Source organism: Salarias fasciatus, chromosome 8 (genome assembly GCF_902148845.1).
Source record: "Salarias fasciatus chromosome 8, fSalaFa1.1, whole genome shotgun sequence".
Lineage (NCBI taxonomy): Eukaryota > Metazoa > Chordata > Actinopteri > Blenniiformes > Blenniidae > Salarias > Salarias fasciatus.
Window position 1 is genome coordinate 16,655,856 of NC_043752.1, and position 16,869 is coordinate 16,672,724.

General features: G+C 44.8%; 2 protein-coding genes across 3 annotated transcripts; one reads left to right on the forward strand and one right to left on the reverse strand.

Annotated features, from left to right (window-relative positions):
• Positions 1–261: 261 nt before the first annotated feature.
• dclre1a (DNA cross-link repair 1A (PSO2 homolog, S. cerevisiae)) lies at positions 262–7,434 on the forward strand. 2 transcript variants are annotated; one of them, XM_030098459.1, is made up of 9 exons: positions 262–839; positions 962–2,290; positions 2,377–2,510; positions 3,277–3,395; positions 3,504–3,647; positions 3,750–3,895; positions 4,461–4,615; positions 5,274–5,415; positions 7,083–7,434. In XM_030098459.1, exons 1-9 carry the CDS (start codon positions 479–481, stop codon positions 7,253–7,255), a joined length of 2,703 nt encoding a protein of 900 aa, XP_029954319.1. In that variant the 5' UTR covers positions 262–478; the 3' UTR covers positions 7,256–7,434. The 2 variants fall into 2 exon arrangements, with proteins under 2 accessions (XP_029954319.1, XP_029954320.1); XM_030098460.1 differs by lacking the exons at positions 5,274–5,415; positions 7,083–7,434 and adding an exon at positions 4,755–5,252.
• Positions 7,435–9,246: 1,812 nt separating this feature from the next.
• On the reverse strand, positions 9,247–16,828 carry LOC115393464 (pleckstrin homology domain-containing family S member 1). Its single transcript, XM_030098462.1, has 17 exons — positions 16,765–16,828; positions 16,457–16,494; positions 16,083–16,177; positions 15,891–16,009; positions 15,516–15,650; positions 14,940–15,015; positions 14,819–14,845; positions 14,564–14,614; positions 14,058–14,126; positions 13,871–13,951; positions 13,739–13,779; positions 13,615–13,662; positions 13,398–13,523; positions 12,622–12,735; positions 11,846–11,941; positions 10,726–10,861; positions 9,247–10,655 (listed from the first exon to the last, which is right to left on the reverse strand). The coding sequence occupies exons 2-17, from the start codon at positions 16,479–16,481 to the stop codon at positions 10,578–10,580; spliced, it is 1,317 nt and encodes a 438-aa protein (XP_029954322.1). The 5' UTR covers positions 16,482–16,494; positions 16,765–16,828; the 3' UTR covers positions 9,247–10,577.
• Positions 16,829–16,869: the final 41 nt, after the last annotated feature.

The following is a 16,869-nucleotide window of genomic DNA, read 5'->3' on the forward strand; positions in this document are numbered from 1 at the left end:
ACACCCATTCAGTGAGGTAAACCAACAACACCGAATCAAATCTCTACATTCGACACGGAAGTAATACAATTGTCGCTTAACATTTTATTCCAGACTTTAATAAAGAAAGAAATATTGCTATGATTACTTATTTTATTTATTATTGTTATTTTTGGCTACAATTGTTGTTAAAAAGGAGACGTTTTTAATTACAAAATCTGACGAATCTGTTGCTGCGTTTCCTCCCTGCAGCGCTGTGTGTTGTGGCGGTAAGACGTCCCGACATGTCCATTCAGTCCAAAACGGTTCAGTCACAGGAAAAGTCTCTCTTTTATCGACTAGATTCGTGATTACAAGCTATCCTGATAATGTTAAGCGATCCGGAGTCGTTTATAACACTGTAATTTCTCTCATCGCCGCGGGATGTTACTAAACATCAGGGACTGTGTCATAACAAGAGGAGGAACCACAGGCTCGCTTTTATTTTCTTCTATTTCAAATGTCACACCAGAGCGACTCCGAAAATGACATCTGGGAGTATAAACCTCTGGAGAAGAAAAAGAAGAGACGGCAAGGATCTGCATCTGTGACCAGGCGAAAGTGCACGGCCAGGAAAACCTCCAAGTCACAGGAAAATCATCAGAAAGCCTCAGGAAGTGGAGATCATGCTCCAAACGGCTTCGGTGAGGAATCCTGCAAACCTTTAGATTCTGCTGCAAAGAAAAGTGAAGATGAAGCGAAAGCCTCGTCCTCTGGAGATTTCTGTCCCATCTGTCAGATGCCTTTCTTCATCCTGGTGGTTCAGTCTCAACGCTGGCATGTTTCTGAATGTCTTGACTCCTCCAGGGACAAATGCACAGGTAAATGACTATATAGTAATCAAGAAATCTGATATTCAATCCTACATGAGGTGTTCATAATATTTGTAATACTTCAAGGGTGATGAATCAACTCACTGTGAATGTTTTCTGTGTTCATGCAGAGTGTCCAGATGGTCTTCGGTGCTCCTCCACCATTCCAAATCACTACAAGAAGTTCAATCACACACTCCTGGCACAAAGCCGAGCAAACGGCGACACACCCACGGTCAGTCTGACCCAGCGAGCTGAGGACAGCAGCAGGGGGAACCGTCCCTGCTGTCTCCCCGGGCACTCCGACAACGACTCGGATGGCTGCGTTGCAGAAACCTTTCAGGATGACGCTCTCAATCTTCCTGCCTCATCCAGTCAAAGCATTTCCCCGGATCATTGCCACAGTGGAACTCCTCCAGCAAAAGTTCCAAACGGCCTTCTCTTACTGCGTTCTCCCGGCCCAGAGGATTTAAAGAAAAAGAAAGGCTGGCTTTCATCCTCGCAAAGCCAGAAGTCAGTTACTAGCTCCCAAGAAAGTAAAAAGGAACTTTTAACCCCCCCTGTCAAGGAAGAAAGAAGACCGACTTGGGAAAGTTCGCCCAAAACTGAAGATCTTCCTGAATATGATGACGCAATATCCTACTCTCCTCTGTCTGAGCTCCCGGCAGAGTCTCAGCTCATTAACGCTGAGTGTAGGAAAGCCCTTTTTAACAGCGGTGCATCTAAAAACCAGGACGAAAACTCAGTGACTTTGTTTAGTGACAGCTTTTCAAGTGAAGATGACCTCTTTGCTGAACTGATAGAAAATGATATTGAGGAAAAAAAGGAGTCGTCTTCCCCGAGCACCCAGCTGGCTTCATTTACCTCATCAGCTCCCACTAATCAGGGAGCAGCAGACACAGCTGACAGAGAGTCACTGGGTAAGTGGAACCAAATCAGCAAAACAAGTGTCCAGTCTCCACAGAGTATTGTTTTGGAGCGCCTCAGAGACTCTCTCCTCAGTGCAGAGCACCAGTCGGCAGCTCCTCCGGTGCCTTCTTCTCAAAACTCCACTGACACACAGTCTCAAAGCATGCCGCTGCACAAGGGCCACAGCAAGGCCAGCCAGGCGCCGGGACTCAGACAGACGGACATCGGGGTGTTTTTCGGCCTCAAGCCGCTCAAGAAGAAGGAGGCAGAGGCGGGAGGACCGAAGGAAACGGACGCCTCCTCGTCTCCAGCGGTTGGTGAAAGCTCAGGACGGAGAAGGCAGAGGAGAGAAAGGCAGAGGAAACCTCGAGCTGACAGAGCCGCAGCAGCTTCACAGGCCACAGACACTGCAAATAACAGCGACTTAGCTGAAGCTGAGGGCGAAGCAGGGAGAGGCGGGAGCAGAGGGTGGAAAAGGAAACGGTGGAACGGAACCAGTGCTGATGGAGAAGTGCAGCCACGACGCTGTCCTTTCTACAAGAAGATTCCAGGTCAGCGAATGACTTCACGTCACATGGAGCTGAAATTCAGAGGTTAATTGTCTTGGAATTTAACACAAATGTCAAACTTTGCTCAGGAACTAAATTTGCCATCGATGCCTTCCGGTACGGCGAGATCGAGGGAATTACTGGCTACTTTCTGACACACTTCCACTCCGATCATTATGGAGGGCTGACCAAGAGCGCCACATTCCCAATCTACTGCAACAGAGTGAGTGAAATGTCTTCCTTCTGGATTATGAATCCATTTGAAACTGTACTGTTGAGTACAGTGTTGATCAGTTAATTCAGAGTCCACTTCTTGAAAGGCTGCCCAAACAATCAACATTTTCCTGAATATTGCAGGACGTGCGGCCGCTGTATTGTAAATGAGTGAGTTTCCCTTCAGAGGGTTGTTCCTTCTTCGCTCTCATGGAAGAGGCCGACTGATTTGGAAGCTGCACAAACTTTCCTCCTTCAAAAGTCCTAATCCAGATAATTTGCATCCCATTAAAATGCCTCCTGGTTGTTCTTTCCTGCGTAGCTCAGAAACGAGCTACCTGCTCCACGTGTTATCTCCAGGCACCGCATTGAGCCGCAGTAATGGAAAAAACCGGCTTCCTGTGAATACCAATTTACCGAATGCTGCGACCACATTGGAGTTAATTAAAATTTGAAGACCTCTGTCATTTTTACCTGCTATGCAAGAACATTCAGTTTTGGTCTTTATTTGTGCAAATATTGCACCGATTGAACTGCATAAATGGACTTAGCTTGAGTTTTCCTTTTCAAATGCGTCTGATACTGGAGTAGAATTTAAATTCAATTTGGAATCAAACTTACAAGGACGGTTTTCTTTATTCTGTAGATCACATGAATTAGATGAAATTTCCAGATTGATTGTTGGGCCGCATGGTGTAGATTTTAGCGCTCCTGCCTCACAGTGAGAAGGTCCAGGTTTGCATTTCTATGCGAGGAATTTCATGTCTTCTGATCAGATCACAGGTAACCTGGTGAAGAGCAAACTGAAGGTGGCGGAGCGGTACGTCCACATCCTGCCCATGAACACGGAGGTCACCGTGGACGGGGTCAAGGTCGTCCTGCTGGACGCCAACCAGTGAGTCACTCCTGACGGGTTTGTGTGGCTTAAGGGGCCAGAGGACAGCAGAGAGGCAGAAATCACTGTCTTTGAATCATTGTCGTCCCCGGCTTGGTGTGTTTTCAGTTGTCCGGGAGCCGCCATGCTGCTGTTCTTCCTGCCCGACGGACAGACGGTCCTTCACACCGGGGACTTCCGGGCCGATCCCTCGATGGAGGCGTACCCTCAGCTGCTGGGCTGCAGGGTGCAGACGCTGTACCTGGACACCACGTACGCAGCGCTCGTTTCAGACACTCTGACCAGTTCTTTACAGCTTCCAGCCCGTCTGATCTGAAACTCGCGTCGTTAATATGTTCTCCGTTCCACCCACAGATACTGCAGTCCCGAGTACACCTTCCCGAAGCAGCAGGAAGTCATCAACTTCGCCGCGAACTCGGCCTTCGAGTCGGTGACCCTGAACCCTCGCACGCTGGTGGTGTGCGGCTCCTACTCGGTGGGGAAGGAGAAGGTGTTTCTGGGTAAGTTCACACATTTCAGATGAGGCTGAATACTCGTGCGTTCTTTGTGTTTTCCAACTAAGTCACAGTGAACTCAAAAGTAAAGCTGTTAGATCTCTCTGTGCTCGCCTTGCCTGGCGCTGAAAGGTCGTCTGATATCGTGTCTTTGTTGAAAGTGAACCAGGGCGCCTCGGGGAGCCTGAGATTAACCCATTTCGCAAAAAAAAAAAAAGAGTGTTTGTCCTCACCAAGAGGCGCACAGTCCTCAAGTGACGCCCCAGATTCGTTCCATTTTACCCGGAAGGTTTGCGGCGCGCGTCCACCTCTTTAATCACCCGCGTTTCAACGGGCTGGGAAGGAAACAAAGCTTAATTTGTTGTTCTGGTTTTTATATGAAGGTTTTTACGTTGAGAGCACTTTATTCACGTATCAGACGTAATGCAGTAGATTCAGCACTGTTAGTTATAAGTGCTCCCTGCTGCACAAAATGTTCCAGTGGAGATGATGTAGAGTAAACCGGGCTGTGGTATCTCTTTAGCTTTGTTTGTGTGTGTGTGTGTGTGTGTGTGTTCTCCTCCTTGTTCAGCCCTGGCAGAGGTCCTGGGGTCTAAAGTGTGCCTGTCTCGGGACAAATACAACACCATGTGCTGTCTGGAGTCGGACCAAATCAGAGAGCGTGTCACCACAGATTGGAGAGCAGCGCAGGTCCACGTGCTTCCCATGATGCAGCTCACCTTCAATGTAGGTTTCCATTCATCCACTGACCTGCCACATGCTTTGAATGTACTCCGTGCTGTAATCACATCAACAATCGGAGGGGAAAAAAAACAAGCAAACTGTGTCGGCTTTGCGCCACTCAGACGTCCTTGTTTATTCACAGCACATGTTCCCGTGTTCTCCCAGTGAGCGGCAGCAGCGTCCACCGACAACAGCAGGGTTTAAATTTACTTTAACATGCTGCTCGTCATGAGAAAAGCCGCACGGTGTCTCCGCAAGAGACGAGGCTCTTAAAATCGTCATCTATACGGCCACAGATAAGTCCCAGAGTCGGTATAATTCACGCTCCGCTTGGCACAGAAAGGCTGACCTGAAGGAAACAGATGCTGCAGTTTAGGGATTTTGTGTGTGTGTGTGTGTGTGTGTGTGTAAACTAATAGCACACACTTCTGCAGTTTAAGCAAAGACGGTTATTGCAGAGTAACGAGAGCAGGGACATTGAAACGGCCATTACATTAGTCTAAAGCGTGACATAAATGCACCGAGAGACGCATAAAAAATCTGGATATCTGTAATTCAGAGGCTCAGACTAAACGAAGGACATTAAGCTGAAACAGCGTGGCAAATCATTTCATATTTCACTTTCTCATCTCGATGCGACGTGTGATTGCCCTCTGCACAGAAACTGCAGGATCACCTGGCGCGCTTCTCCCAGCAGTACAACCAGCTGGTGGCCTTCAAGCCCACCGGCTGGACCTTCAGCCAGCAGGTGGACTCGGTGGACGACATTCAGCCGCAGACCAGCGGCAACATCTCCATCTATGGTGAGAACAAATCGTTTTTCGCAGTGGAACATTAGGCGTTTGCCTAAGAAAACAGGATCAAAACAAAGCATGAGAAATAAATATGTAGTACTGTTTAGAGCATTGTAAGTCATGAAACTAACAAAGATCAGTCTTTTTCTTTGCCCCTGACTTTATGAATGAACACTCCCGTTGTTGTTTTTAGCAAACGGCTCCATCTTTTGGCCATGAGGAGAACAAACGGAGGGAGGATCAGTGAAGTGTGTTCCCTAAAGAAACGCCTGTTGACAAAGGATGCAGAAAATGATTTCTAACAGTTTAATTTCTTTATTGTGGCAGTGAAAGCTTGCAGCTGGTGACGTGTCAGAGTGAGGAGAAATTCATGAAAACATGCTGAGGAATTTCACACCTTTCAGAAAACTGGCCAAATAACGTTCGCCCCACTTTTGAATGAAGTAAAATTTGTACAGAAAATATAAATCACATGAATCTCACTATGTTCTACATCAGGATTTATCATTTAAAAATGCCTTAAGGCTGATATTGGACTCATTTCTCATAAAAATGAAATAAATGTGGAAGAACGCTCTGGAGGTTCATAATATGGTTTATTTTTCAGGCAGTAGAGCAGAAACATCCTGGACTGATATGTTTAGTTGTATTGTATTTTCACTGCTGTGGGAGTTTGTGGATTTTATTCGCAGCTTAACGTGTAACACAAATTACACGAGAGGCGCTTTGTCAGCCGTTTGTAATATTGTGTACTGTTTAAGCTGAACTGCACTGGGGCGGCGGTCATCATGTCGTCGCTGATCGGCTCGCCGCTGCTGCTTAGCGTCAGGTTCATTTAAACTTTTTATGTCGGAGAGCAGTTATCTCCGTCCTCCATCCGCTGACAGGACTTCAGGCCTCGCAGCTCAAGTGGGTCATGAATTGAGTCGCAGTTGCAGAATAGGCCCTTTTTTTTTTTCTCTCTCTCTCTCTCCCCTCCTTCCTGTCTCCTCGTTTCATGTTCGGAATAGATCCGTCAACGGCGCCAGCCATCTGGCTCGTAACCTGCAATCACCAGCTCGAGACTTTTTGCGATGCACTCGCATATAATTCCTTCCCCCCTCAGCAGTACGAGTCTCTCTCTCTCTCTCTCTCGCGCTCTCTCTCTCTCCCTCGTCCATCTCCTCGCAGCTCTTCCCCGCCATATGCTGCCACCGATGCCGTTCTCTGCATGTGGGAGGACTGCCTGTGAACTTCAACACATTCTGTTTTAAGCCGAGGAGCTCGTCGAACTTGAAGAGGGGTGAAGCGAGGACAGAAAATCAAACGACAACAAAAAAACAAGCAGCGGCGCTCTCTAGATTCCCTGTTGGAATAAGTTCTGTTGTTGAGGGGAGCAGTCTGAGCCTGTGGGTCACTGCAATTACTTGTATGAATGATTTTCTCATACTTCTAAACATAGGGGTTTTTTTTCTTCTTCTTTTCTAAACTTTGGAAGAAATATATTGCGGGAAATGAGCTGACAGGAAGTGAAAATGTCTCCAAAGTCCTTCGGCTGCAGCTCTTCGCCGCCGCTGGCCTCGTTCCCTGCAGGACTTGGCTTCCCGAGAAAAGGAAGCTTGAGATAATTACAGCTCACACACTCGCACCCTTCAGCCTTTTAGGATGTGTGACGGCGAGCTCTTCTGTCCCACCAGGAATCCCCTACAGCGAGCACAGCAGCTTCCTGGAGCTGAGGCGGTTCGTCCAGTGGCTGAAGCCCCTCAAGATCATCCCCACGGTGAACGTGGGCAGCTGGGCCAGCAGGAAGGCCATGGAGAGGTGCTTCAGCGAGTGGCTCGGCCAAACCGCCGCCAGACCTCAACGCTGACGTCCGGAGAACTCCATGAACTGACGGGAGCAAATATGTTTTAACACTATTCCTTTAAACGGGTTCAAAAAGCTGCTACATCAGTGGAAGTGTAGAAACTGTATCCAAAGCTTCTATTATAACAATTAGCTCAGAATGTTAAATGTCACTTTGTTCTCACCTTGGTATGTCTTTTTTTTTTTTTTTTTATGTCTTTTAATAAATAAATGATTTTAACATGAAAACCTCTCGTCTTTTGGAGAGTGTGTCGGTGGTTTGAAGTGTTTCGGGGGTTTATCTCCGGTGCAGCAGCCTGGCAGGGCCGATACGACTCTCTGAAACATCGGTGTCTGTTGAACAGGATTTTCACCGGCAGCCTGAACCGTTTCAACTCACTGGTGGGAAAAGGTCGACTCCATCAAGTATTGCACATCGTTTTAGCAGCGTGTTGTTGGGAATGTTTTTCAATCATACCAGGAGTTTGATTTTTTGATGATATAAATGTTTTTAACGAGTTGCCCTGGAAATTGCTTTTTGAGAACCTCTTAGCGTTTCATTCCACCTTGCACCTCGCTCTCAGGATTTCATTATTAAACCAGTTTTCGTCCACTTTTCCTGGAGAAAATGTAAAAAACGCTGTATGACCGTTTCTAGTAATCATATATTCTTCCCTTAGGCATGAGTGGTATTTAACAAGACTCCCTATGTTTGAATTGATACTGGATGTGAAGTGAAATGTGGTGGAAAGCTGCTCTTTTGTTCTTTCATTGGATCCCCACATACTGTGTGAGGAAACCGGATTATCCACAGAAAACGTATGTACGTGTAATCAACATTATTTATTATTCTTTTGACAAAAAAGACGATATTGCCCTTTTTGTATCAGACCCTGAACAATCAATCCCATATTTACTCCAACTTATCAACTCCTTTGGAGAGGTTTCTGGTTACACTATTAATTGGCAGAAGAGTGAGCTTGTATCTATAGGTAATGACCTGGACCCACTATTCGTGACAACTACACCCTTTAAAATAACCTCTGATTATGTGAAATACCTGCGAATTAAACTTTCAAAAAAATCCAGGCTCTTAGGCTCTTTTGAACAATTACAATCCAAATTCTCCCCTTCAAAAACTCAGTTCTTTAGATATTTACAATTAAGACACCATGTCCAACAGGTTACTAAGTCACATAAATTACCATCTGAAAATAGTGCACTGTTCAGATCCCTTCTGGGACCCCCCGGAAGCAAGACGTCTGATCTCAGAGCTGCTCTCCTATTTCTCAACTACCCTAGACTCATCTGCTATTGAAATGAAACAAGCCTGGGAAGGGGAACTGGACAATGAGATCGAGGATGAAACATGGAACGAAGTCCTAACAAATATCAAGTCTTCCTCTATAAATGCTCATTTGATCCAATACAAGGTAATTCATAGGTTACATTATTCTAGGATTAGATTACATAAAATCTTCCCTAATTTTTCCCCATGAGGCAATAGGTGTAATGCATCAGAAGGTACCCTGACACACAGGGAGAACATGCAAACTCCACAAAAAAACGGATATTGAGGAAAGTTAGACTATTAAAAGAAGCCGGTGGAGTCGTTTCCCTCTGTGCCTGGAAGGGATGCTCCAAATGTGTCGACTGCGCCAGAAGATAAAAAAAGGAAAGTGGAGATCTGCTTTGTTGAGCCCACACCTTGCTGAGAACAAAGCTCGAGCTTTCAACGCTTGCCAACAAACTTTTACCCTTTTTACCCCACAAACCCAAATAAATGGATCTTCCAGCCCTTTAGCACAGAAACAAATCTATTATTAGATTTTTTTTTATTTTATTTTATTATTTTTTTTTTCAGTTTCATAGAGATCCCCTTTCCATTAAACATGTTTTCCCTTCAGGAAAACCTGTTTAGATTTTGATCCTGTTTCCTTGTACACGAGAGACGGTGTGTGTACGGCGCCGTTTATGCAGTAATGCTGCACTGCTTAAAGAAGAGCCAGACAATCGGACCATTGAGTCACATTTATTAATCTCTGTACAGCTATTAGTCAGATCGATTGTCCCGAAACACCGAAACAAGCTGTGTTTACTACACAAGGTACAAAGGGGTTGATTCATGTCAGACTATGTTAATAATACAGCACGGCTTGAACATCACAGTTGAACGTTTTTAAATATACAAGTCCTGAATAGGTTTAATAGATCCATTAAAATGCTCCATAAGAATCTCAGGTGGATCCAGGTGTGCAGAGGTTGTAATTATCATAAAAAACAAGCATAGTCTTTACATGCAGAGAGGCGTTACAGATTCAAACACGTTAATCAGTTAAAATCACTGTACGTCACGACTGAGCAGGAAATACTTTGATTTGCGGACAACATAGAAAATACTTTCACGTCTTTTCATTTTCATCCACGTCAAGAGAGCTTTCATTGAAAAAAGAAAGTAAAAAAAGGGGAATTTGGAAACATTCTCGCGCGTCATCTTCCCCTTTTGTGTGCAACCAAAAGCTAAAAAAGATCCCGGGATTACCGTCCTATTGGTGCTCTCCTGCAGTCGTTCGAGGGCCTGGCTTCTTCAGAAATGTCATCCGAGATGACACACACACACCGAACAAACTGGAAATGAATCATCTCTGCTGGTCGGTGGAATTTAGTGGTTCGATGCACCTCAGTTCAAACCGATCAAACAAAGGTTATTCAGGGAAGTGACTGGCGCACTCTCTTATCTATCATCTTCTTTTGTCATTCTTTCAATTCTGTTTATCCTGAATTAAAGTCTATAAGACACAAAACATGGCGATTATGTACAGGCTTTGAAGTAGACTGTGCTCATCTAAAGTGTCAAAAAAAAGTCTTCAGTACGATTCCCTTCAAGATAAAGTATTCAAAACAACTGAGCAAAGTAATAAAGAATTACCTTCTGTACATTTACACAATTTTCTTACATCACGTCTTGTATAATTTAATTACATGTTGCGTGCACGTGTATCTTGGCTCAGGGCACCGTGCGGCTGCCATGAGTGAATATGTCCCAATAAAATATTTGTCCGCCTTGTTGGCAGCACTGAGAAGAAGCAGCTTGTGTACAAAGAACATTAATCAACAGCAGTCTGCAACAATCTATTGTTGCATAAGATATGAGATCATTGTTGTAACTTTGTTTTTTAATCACCACTCTGAATTTGAGTAAAAGTAACAGCAAATCAAAAAGTGACCACAGTCTTGGGGAAAAATACTGTCAGCTGCCTCGAGCATCACATACAGGGTTAACATTTAACAAAAAAAACCCTTTCAAAGAGTCCCTTAAAGTACGTCGATCGTCTTGAATGAGCAGTTTAAAAAGCGTCACTGCAGAAACAGGTGGCCAGATGCAGCGGCTGGCATCCAGGCAGGCGCAGGATGGTGACCTTCACCTGGAAGCAGAGCCGCGGGTCAGAAACGGCGGCGCTCTGTAGTTTTGTGTGCGTGTAACGATGAACTCACCTCGTTCTTGAGCGACTTGCTCAGGTACATGTTGACGTCCTCCAGGTTGCCGGTGTGCAGGTCGTTTATCGCCAGGATCTGATCGCCTTTGTGGAAGAGGCACGCCGTCTGCGGCTGTCCCGTCCACCCACTCACACTGCGGCGACACACAAGCACGGCCGTCGTCTCTTCCTCATCCACTGTATTCACACATCACTTCACTGCAGTATCTATTAAAAACCTTGAGTCATTCCGCTCACATGAGGAAGGAAACGCTGCTGAATGTCTCTGATATAAATTGCATTCTGGAGAACTGGCATCGTTTAAATGCAATAGAAAAGGAAAGAGTGGAGTCATTCAAGGAAACAGAGACAGTCGGGTTAAAGTACGACACTGTGTAACGAAGACACTCACAGCTGTGGGGTGTGGCTCAGAGGATGTTTCAGTTTAGAGCAACCGATGCACACAAGACGCTTTATGAGTTCATGAGGGAAACGGGTTTTATCAGTGCAGCACAAAGACTCGTGCTTCACAACACTGGAACTCCTAAATAATGATGCAGGTGCCTATTTGTGATTCTGAGGAAACGAAATCTGCTCACTTTCACTCAAACCGTACCGACATTTCCAAATTGGGCAGACTTCATTGATTTTAAGCTGAAGTTTAAGTATTTAACCAGTTCATCTGCAGAATGTCCCCCGTTTCAGTTTGGGTTGGGGGATTTTCTGTGCAGAGTTTGCATGTTCTCCCTGTGCCTCGTCTCTTTGTTTCCTGTAGCCAGGATATCGGGTCCAGCTCAACTTTAAGCTGAATAAAGAAGGATGGATGGATGGATGGAGATAAAGCAAAGATGAAGAGTTCCCTGTCAGTGGACTGGGACTGGACGGTCTGCATTGCTGAGCCTCGGGACGCAGTGAAACTTCACACAGCAGCAGAAAGAGGAGAGAAATCCTGGCAGCCGTTTGGCCAGCTTCACCCGAGTCGAACTCTGTGAGCCGCTCTCGGTGAGACGCTGCGATGAAACCCAACCTGCACGGCGGTATGAAGTAAATGTAGAACATACGATCCCTCCATCGTTACTCTTTTATTGCGAGTTCTTGTTCTTCCTTTTGTTTCTGTTTTTTTGTTTTAACAGGCTTACCTTGGTTTCCCGTCTACTTCTGTTAGTGTCAGGTGTTTCTTTAAGTCTGCCTGCTTCACCTCGATGTCCTTCTCTTTCGGGGGAACAGGCTCAATGCTTGAAAGAAGAAAAAAACAGATTTTGTCAATGGTATTACAGACATTGTGTACACATTGACATTGTGTTCCTTTCATAGCGTCGGGATTGTCGTATAGATTTAATTACAGCTCATTTTCATTGCTTTGTTGTCAGTTTCTTAACGCTAACCTGTGGAGGTGCTCCCCATTTAAACAGCTCTTATCAAAGTCTTCTTGTGGAAAACCTCCAGAAACTAACCCGACTCGTCCAGCAGCATGTCGGCATTCCTCTGGCTTGTTTTTATACTGACTCATTATACAAACACTGTTTTTTTGGTCTTCCTTTCCCCTCTGTAACCATTACAAAGCTGTTTCTAAAGGCTACATGTACTTTTTAACATAAAGAGCTCCCAGCAGCCCTGGAGCTATCAGGTTTGGAGGATTTTTGATAAAACATTCACGTTGAAACTTGGAATTTAAAAAATATACTTCGGTTGCATGCAGTTTAGTGCTTTTTGAGACCTTTTCCATGTTTTCCAGTTTCCCTGAAGACTTTTTTCAACTTGCAATGTTCAGCTGAAAGGGAATCGCTGACTGAGTCGGTCTCGTCGATCCAATTTCCAAGACAAACGGAAGCAACACACAGAACCACGATGGCTCATAGTCTGTCTTTGTGAACTGCACATGATGAAATGAACTCTGTTTTTTGTTTCGTCTCACCTCTCGGTCGAGCTTAATCTGTATATGCTCCGTCTGTCTAGAATCTCCACCGGCGAGATGGCGCCGTTGTCGCTGGAGCTGCTGCTGAACTCGGACGACTGACGCTTGTCGTTCCTGCAAGAGGTATAAAAGAACAGTCACAACCGAGAATTTTCTGGAATAGCTCATAAAATCAGCAGGGGAGGGCAAGAATCCCCAAATCACCGCAGAGGCTGACAAGGATTTCTAATGAAGAGGCTCTTTAAGGAGAGACTCCTCTGACCCAGCTCACATTTGGCTGGGATTCAGACATTAGTGGGAAATGAAGACGCATCGCACAATCTGGCATCGTAGCAGGTTCCGCCTGGCAAACGGCGGCAGGCGTTCAAGACAAGGAAGAGGAAGAAACCATTCTGATTTGTAAGCCGAAGCTCTGACTCAAGGATGATCGGCGCAAACCTCAGAGTTTCAGTGTGTTGTTTGTTTACAAGATGATGAAAACCAAATCGACAGAAGTGGTCGGACTGGATCCGCGCGTCAGCTTCGACAGATTGTTCGCTGATCCTGTGGCTGTATAAATAACCCCTGTTGTTGTTCGGAGAAGGCGACTGAGCCAATGAGCCTGCGCTAACCTCTGCTGACTGAGTTATTTTGGTATCTGGGGCGTCGACAGCGCATGGCACAAAGGGCAAGAGAAAGGCCGTGAGGCCCTGACATCAAAGAGGAAACGAGAAGACAAAAGGAGGATTCAAGAAGAAGTGGGGGCATCAAAAACGGTGCGTTATCACTGATCTCACCTGTCGTCATTGGCTCGCTCTTCGATGCACGAAGGCAGCGGAGAAATCTGCTTTCTCATGCGATCAAAGACGTCAGTGACGGTCTTCATCAGGTTGCCCGAGTTGGCCTCCTCCACCTCACGGTCCCTGAAAGCATTTCACACACCTCACTGTACGCACTGAACTGGACATAAACACACAACAATCAACATCTGAGAACATAGAAATAAACACTTACAGTTCCCCATTCGGATGGTTGGTTTTAATCTCCTGCATGGTTTCATACCTACAAGAGGTAATTCAATCAAAAATACAGCAAAACATTGAATTATAGTCACAGTCAGAAAGAAAACAACACTTACATAGATTCTGTGCTGGTTTCCAGGCCATTAGTTTGTACAGGCTTATGTGAGAAGCAGGAGAAAACATGGCGTTAGAGTTTAATATAAAAACTAGTCATCAGCATAAGGTGTGAGTTTGAGTTGCGGCCCTACAATCTGCCTGTTGAACGGTCTGGGGTAGACGTAGTGCGGCTGAACGGGCTCCGACGAACGTCTTCTGGAGGAATCTTCATCCTGCCAGTCAGTCAGAAAGCAACGTAATTACAAAAACCAATGACACACCTTCCACTTGTAGATATCCAAACGTGATAATGTAATAATAAATGACACACAATCACACCTTCGCTTTTTCGTAGATGCTTTCCATAGTGTTTGAGGATGGATCCGACATGGATCGCATTTTTGGCGACTAAAAGAAACAACAGAAGACAAAGCCTTGGTAAAGTCACCTGTGTGTTTAATGTCCATGCAGCTTCTGTTGTCACTTTACCAAACAGTGACTCATGCTGTGTAAAAAAAAAAAAAAACACACACACAGACAAAGATAAATTCATATATGTAAAGAGTTTATATATCATCCATCCATCCATCCATCCATCCATCTTCTGTCCTGCTTTATCCAAGAGTATCTGCAGAAAACCCAAACAGGCTCAGGGAGAACATGCAAACTCTGCGCAGAAAGGTCCTGAAGCCAGCAGATTCCTGCTAGACGGGAGTGCTAACAGGTAAACGAGGAGATTTTCCAAAGATTTAATCAAATTAAAGAAAGTTTCTACTTTAAAAGCTGTCATTAATGACTTATAGTATCTTTAGTTTTATTAGTATCTTTGCACCAGACGGACCAACCTTTTCTGCCGTACAAGCAGAAGTGCTTCTGCCGAGAGGCTTGGAGATGTCCTGGAAAGACAAGAAAATACATCAAATTCCAAAGTCAAGCTGAGATCTTGTTGATTAGGACAGAAAAAAATCTTTCAAGAGTTATTTAGCAGGAGAAGTGGAATCAGTGAATATGAACAGTTTATGAGTTATCGAAAACAAATGAAGCCACTTGTTGGATAATATGATCCCTGTGTGAATATTTTGAACAATTTAAATATTTACCACAATTGTTCGTCCGTTCGATATCTCCTAACAACACAAAGAAACAATGATTACACAGTGTCAAAAGGGAGCTTTCTGAAATATAGATTCTGTTCTAACTCATGAATTTGAGAACAAGTACCTCTGAAGTGTGAAATCTATGAGGCCGGTTTTTCAGGGCATCAAACAGGTCAGAAAACCAGCTGTCCACTGCCTCCCTGAGGACGACAGACTTATTTTTAACCCTCCTGATGAAAGCAGTTAAAATTCAATCCAGGAACCAAATATGGGGAGGAAATAGTAACATTTAGCAGCAATCTAGCGGGAGCGAAGCAATCACCTTCGTACGGACGGAGGGGAGAAAGCGGCGTTATAATTTCCCTTTGATTGCCTGAGACCTCAAAATGAGAAGTGGTGTGTCGGGTAATGGAGAGTGTTTGATGGAGGACTGGGCTAGATCTCTGTCCGAGTGTTTCAAATTGAAACTGTTTATTGTTTGTTTATTTGTTTTCTGCACATTTATGAAACAAATAGAATTGCAATCAATTCTGTAAATATATTACAGATGTAAAACAGCTGATTTAAGTGATAGTTAATTAAAAAAAGAACATTATTGAACTATTTTGACTTTTAACACAGATGCAGGACATTCTTGTGTGTTTGTCTTTGGTATATCAGATGTCATCAGCAGTGCACAAAAAAGGCAAAAACCCCTGACCTGTCCTCCCCGACGAGAAAGTAGTCCCGCTCTCCGGACCTGATGTAGAGAACGCAGGACGGGGAGCACTTGAAGCTCCTCTGGATCCACAGCCATTTGGGGTGATTCTCAGGACTTGCGTACAAGAGTGAGATCCTGATTGAGGGAGAGAAGAAGAAAGACGGATAAACAAGTGATGGCAGGTCGTTTGGCACCTGTTGGATGTGTTTTTAAATTCAATAATTTAGAGCATTGTGATGCAAAATGAAAGCAAGTCTGCATGATTATTGGGATGATCATTGTATTTTAGTTTGTTTTACACTTTCCAGAGGTTTTTTAAGAAACTATGGCTTCTGTCCCTGCATATCAGCGAGACGCGACGCCGTGTGAACGTACTGCGTCAGGTCGATCTCTCCGAGCGGCTTGTCCATGTCTTCTGGGCCCTTGAAGTATTTGAGGTGGTGCTCCTGCTCGTTGATTTTGAACAGCACGAAATACCGTTTCTTCCATGATCTCTGCTCGGCGGAGATGATTGAATGAATACCGTGAGATCCGAGTCCGTAAAGAAACACATTTAAAGACTGTCACCTCTGTCATGAACCGCTTCGGTGGAGACTTGTAGAGATATCCTGTCCGGATTTCTCTGGCAGCTTTGACAGGCTTGTAAAACGTGGAGGTCGAGCCTTTTGGGGGGAGAGAAAAGAAGATTAACTCATCATTATAAACTTATGGATGAATAAGTGAATTAAAAAAAGGAGAAATCGCAGTTTTGAACGAAAGCTAAAAGCAACATCGGAGTGTGCTAAGTTAGCACCGTGGACCATCAACACATTCCAGCTGCCTTTGTCTGTTGAGAAGATTGTCTGTGAAAACAGGTTTTCTGGGTGAGCAGCACCCAGCTACCAACCAACGTCCTGCAGGGATCAGAATCAGACAGTAAATCAGATTTCCAGAGGAGATACCTGTGTTCTTCTGATTCCTCGACATCGTGACACCACGCCTGAACACAAACAACACGAGAAGCTTTCAGAGCAAAACAGATCAAAGTTCCAAGCTAACAGTGGAGGGTCTAAAAGTAGCAGGACACCAGAACTCTTAATGCAAATCAAGAAAAGTGCATTTTGAACAAAATGCTCTGAAACACTGGCTGCAATACTTCAACTGATCAAATATTATTAGATAATTCACCAACAGGTTTTCCCCTCTCTCATGTCAGCGATCATCACATTTCAAATAGAAGCACGAATAAAATCCAGCATGAGAGTCTCACCTGTGGAGCACCCGTTCACTGCGCTTCCTTGGACTCTTATGGCGAGCGCTGGAGGAAGCTGGCTCCTTTGACTCTTTATAATGAGAACTGGACTTTCAGGTTTTT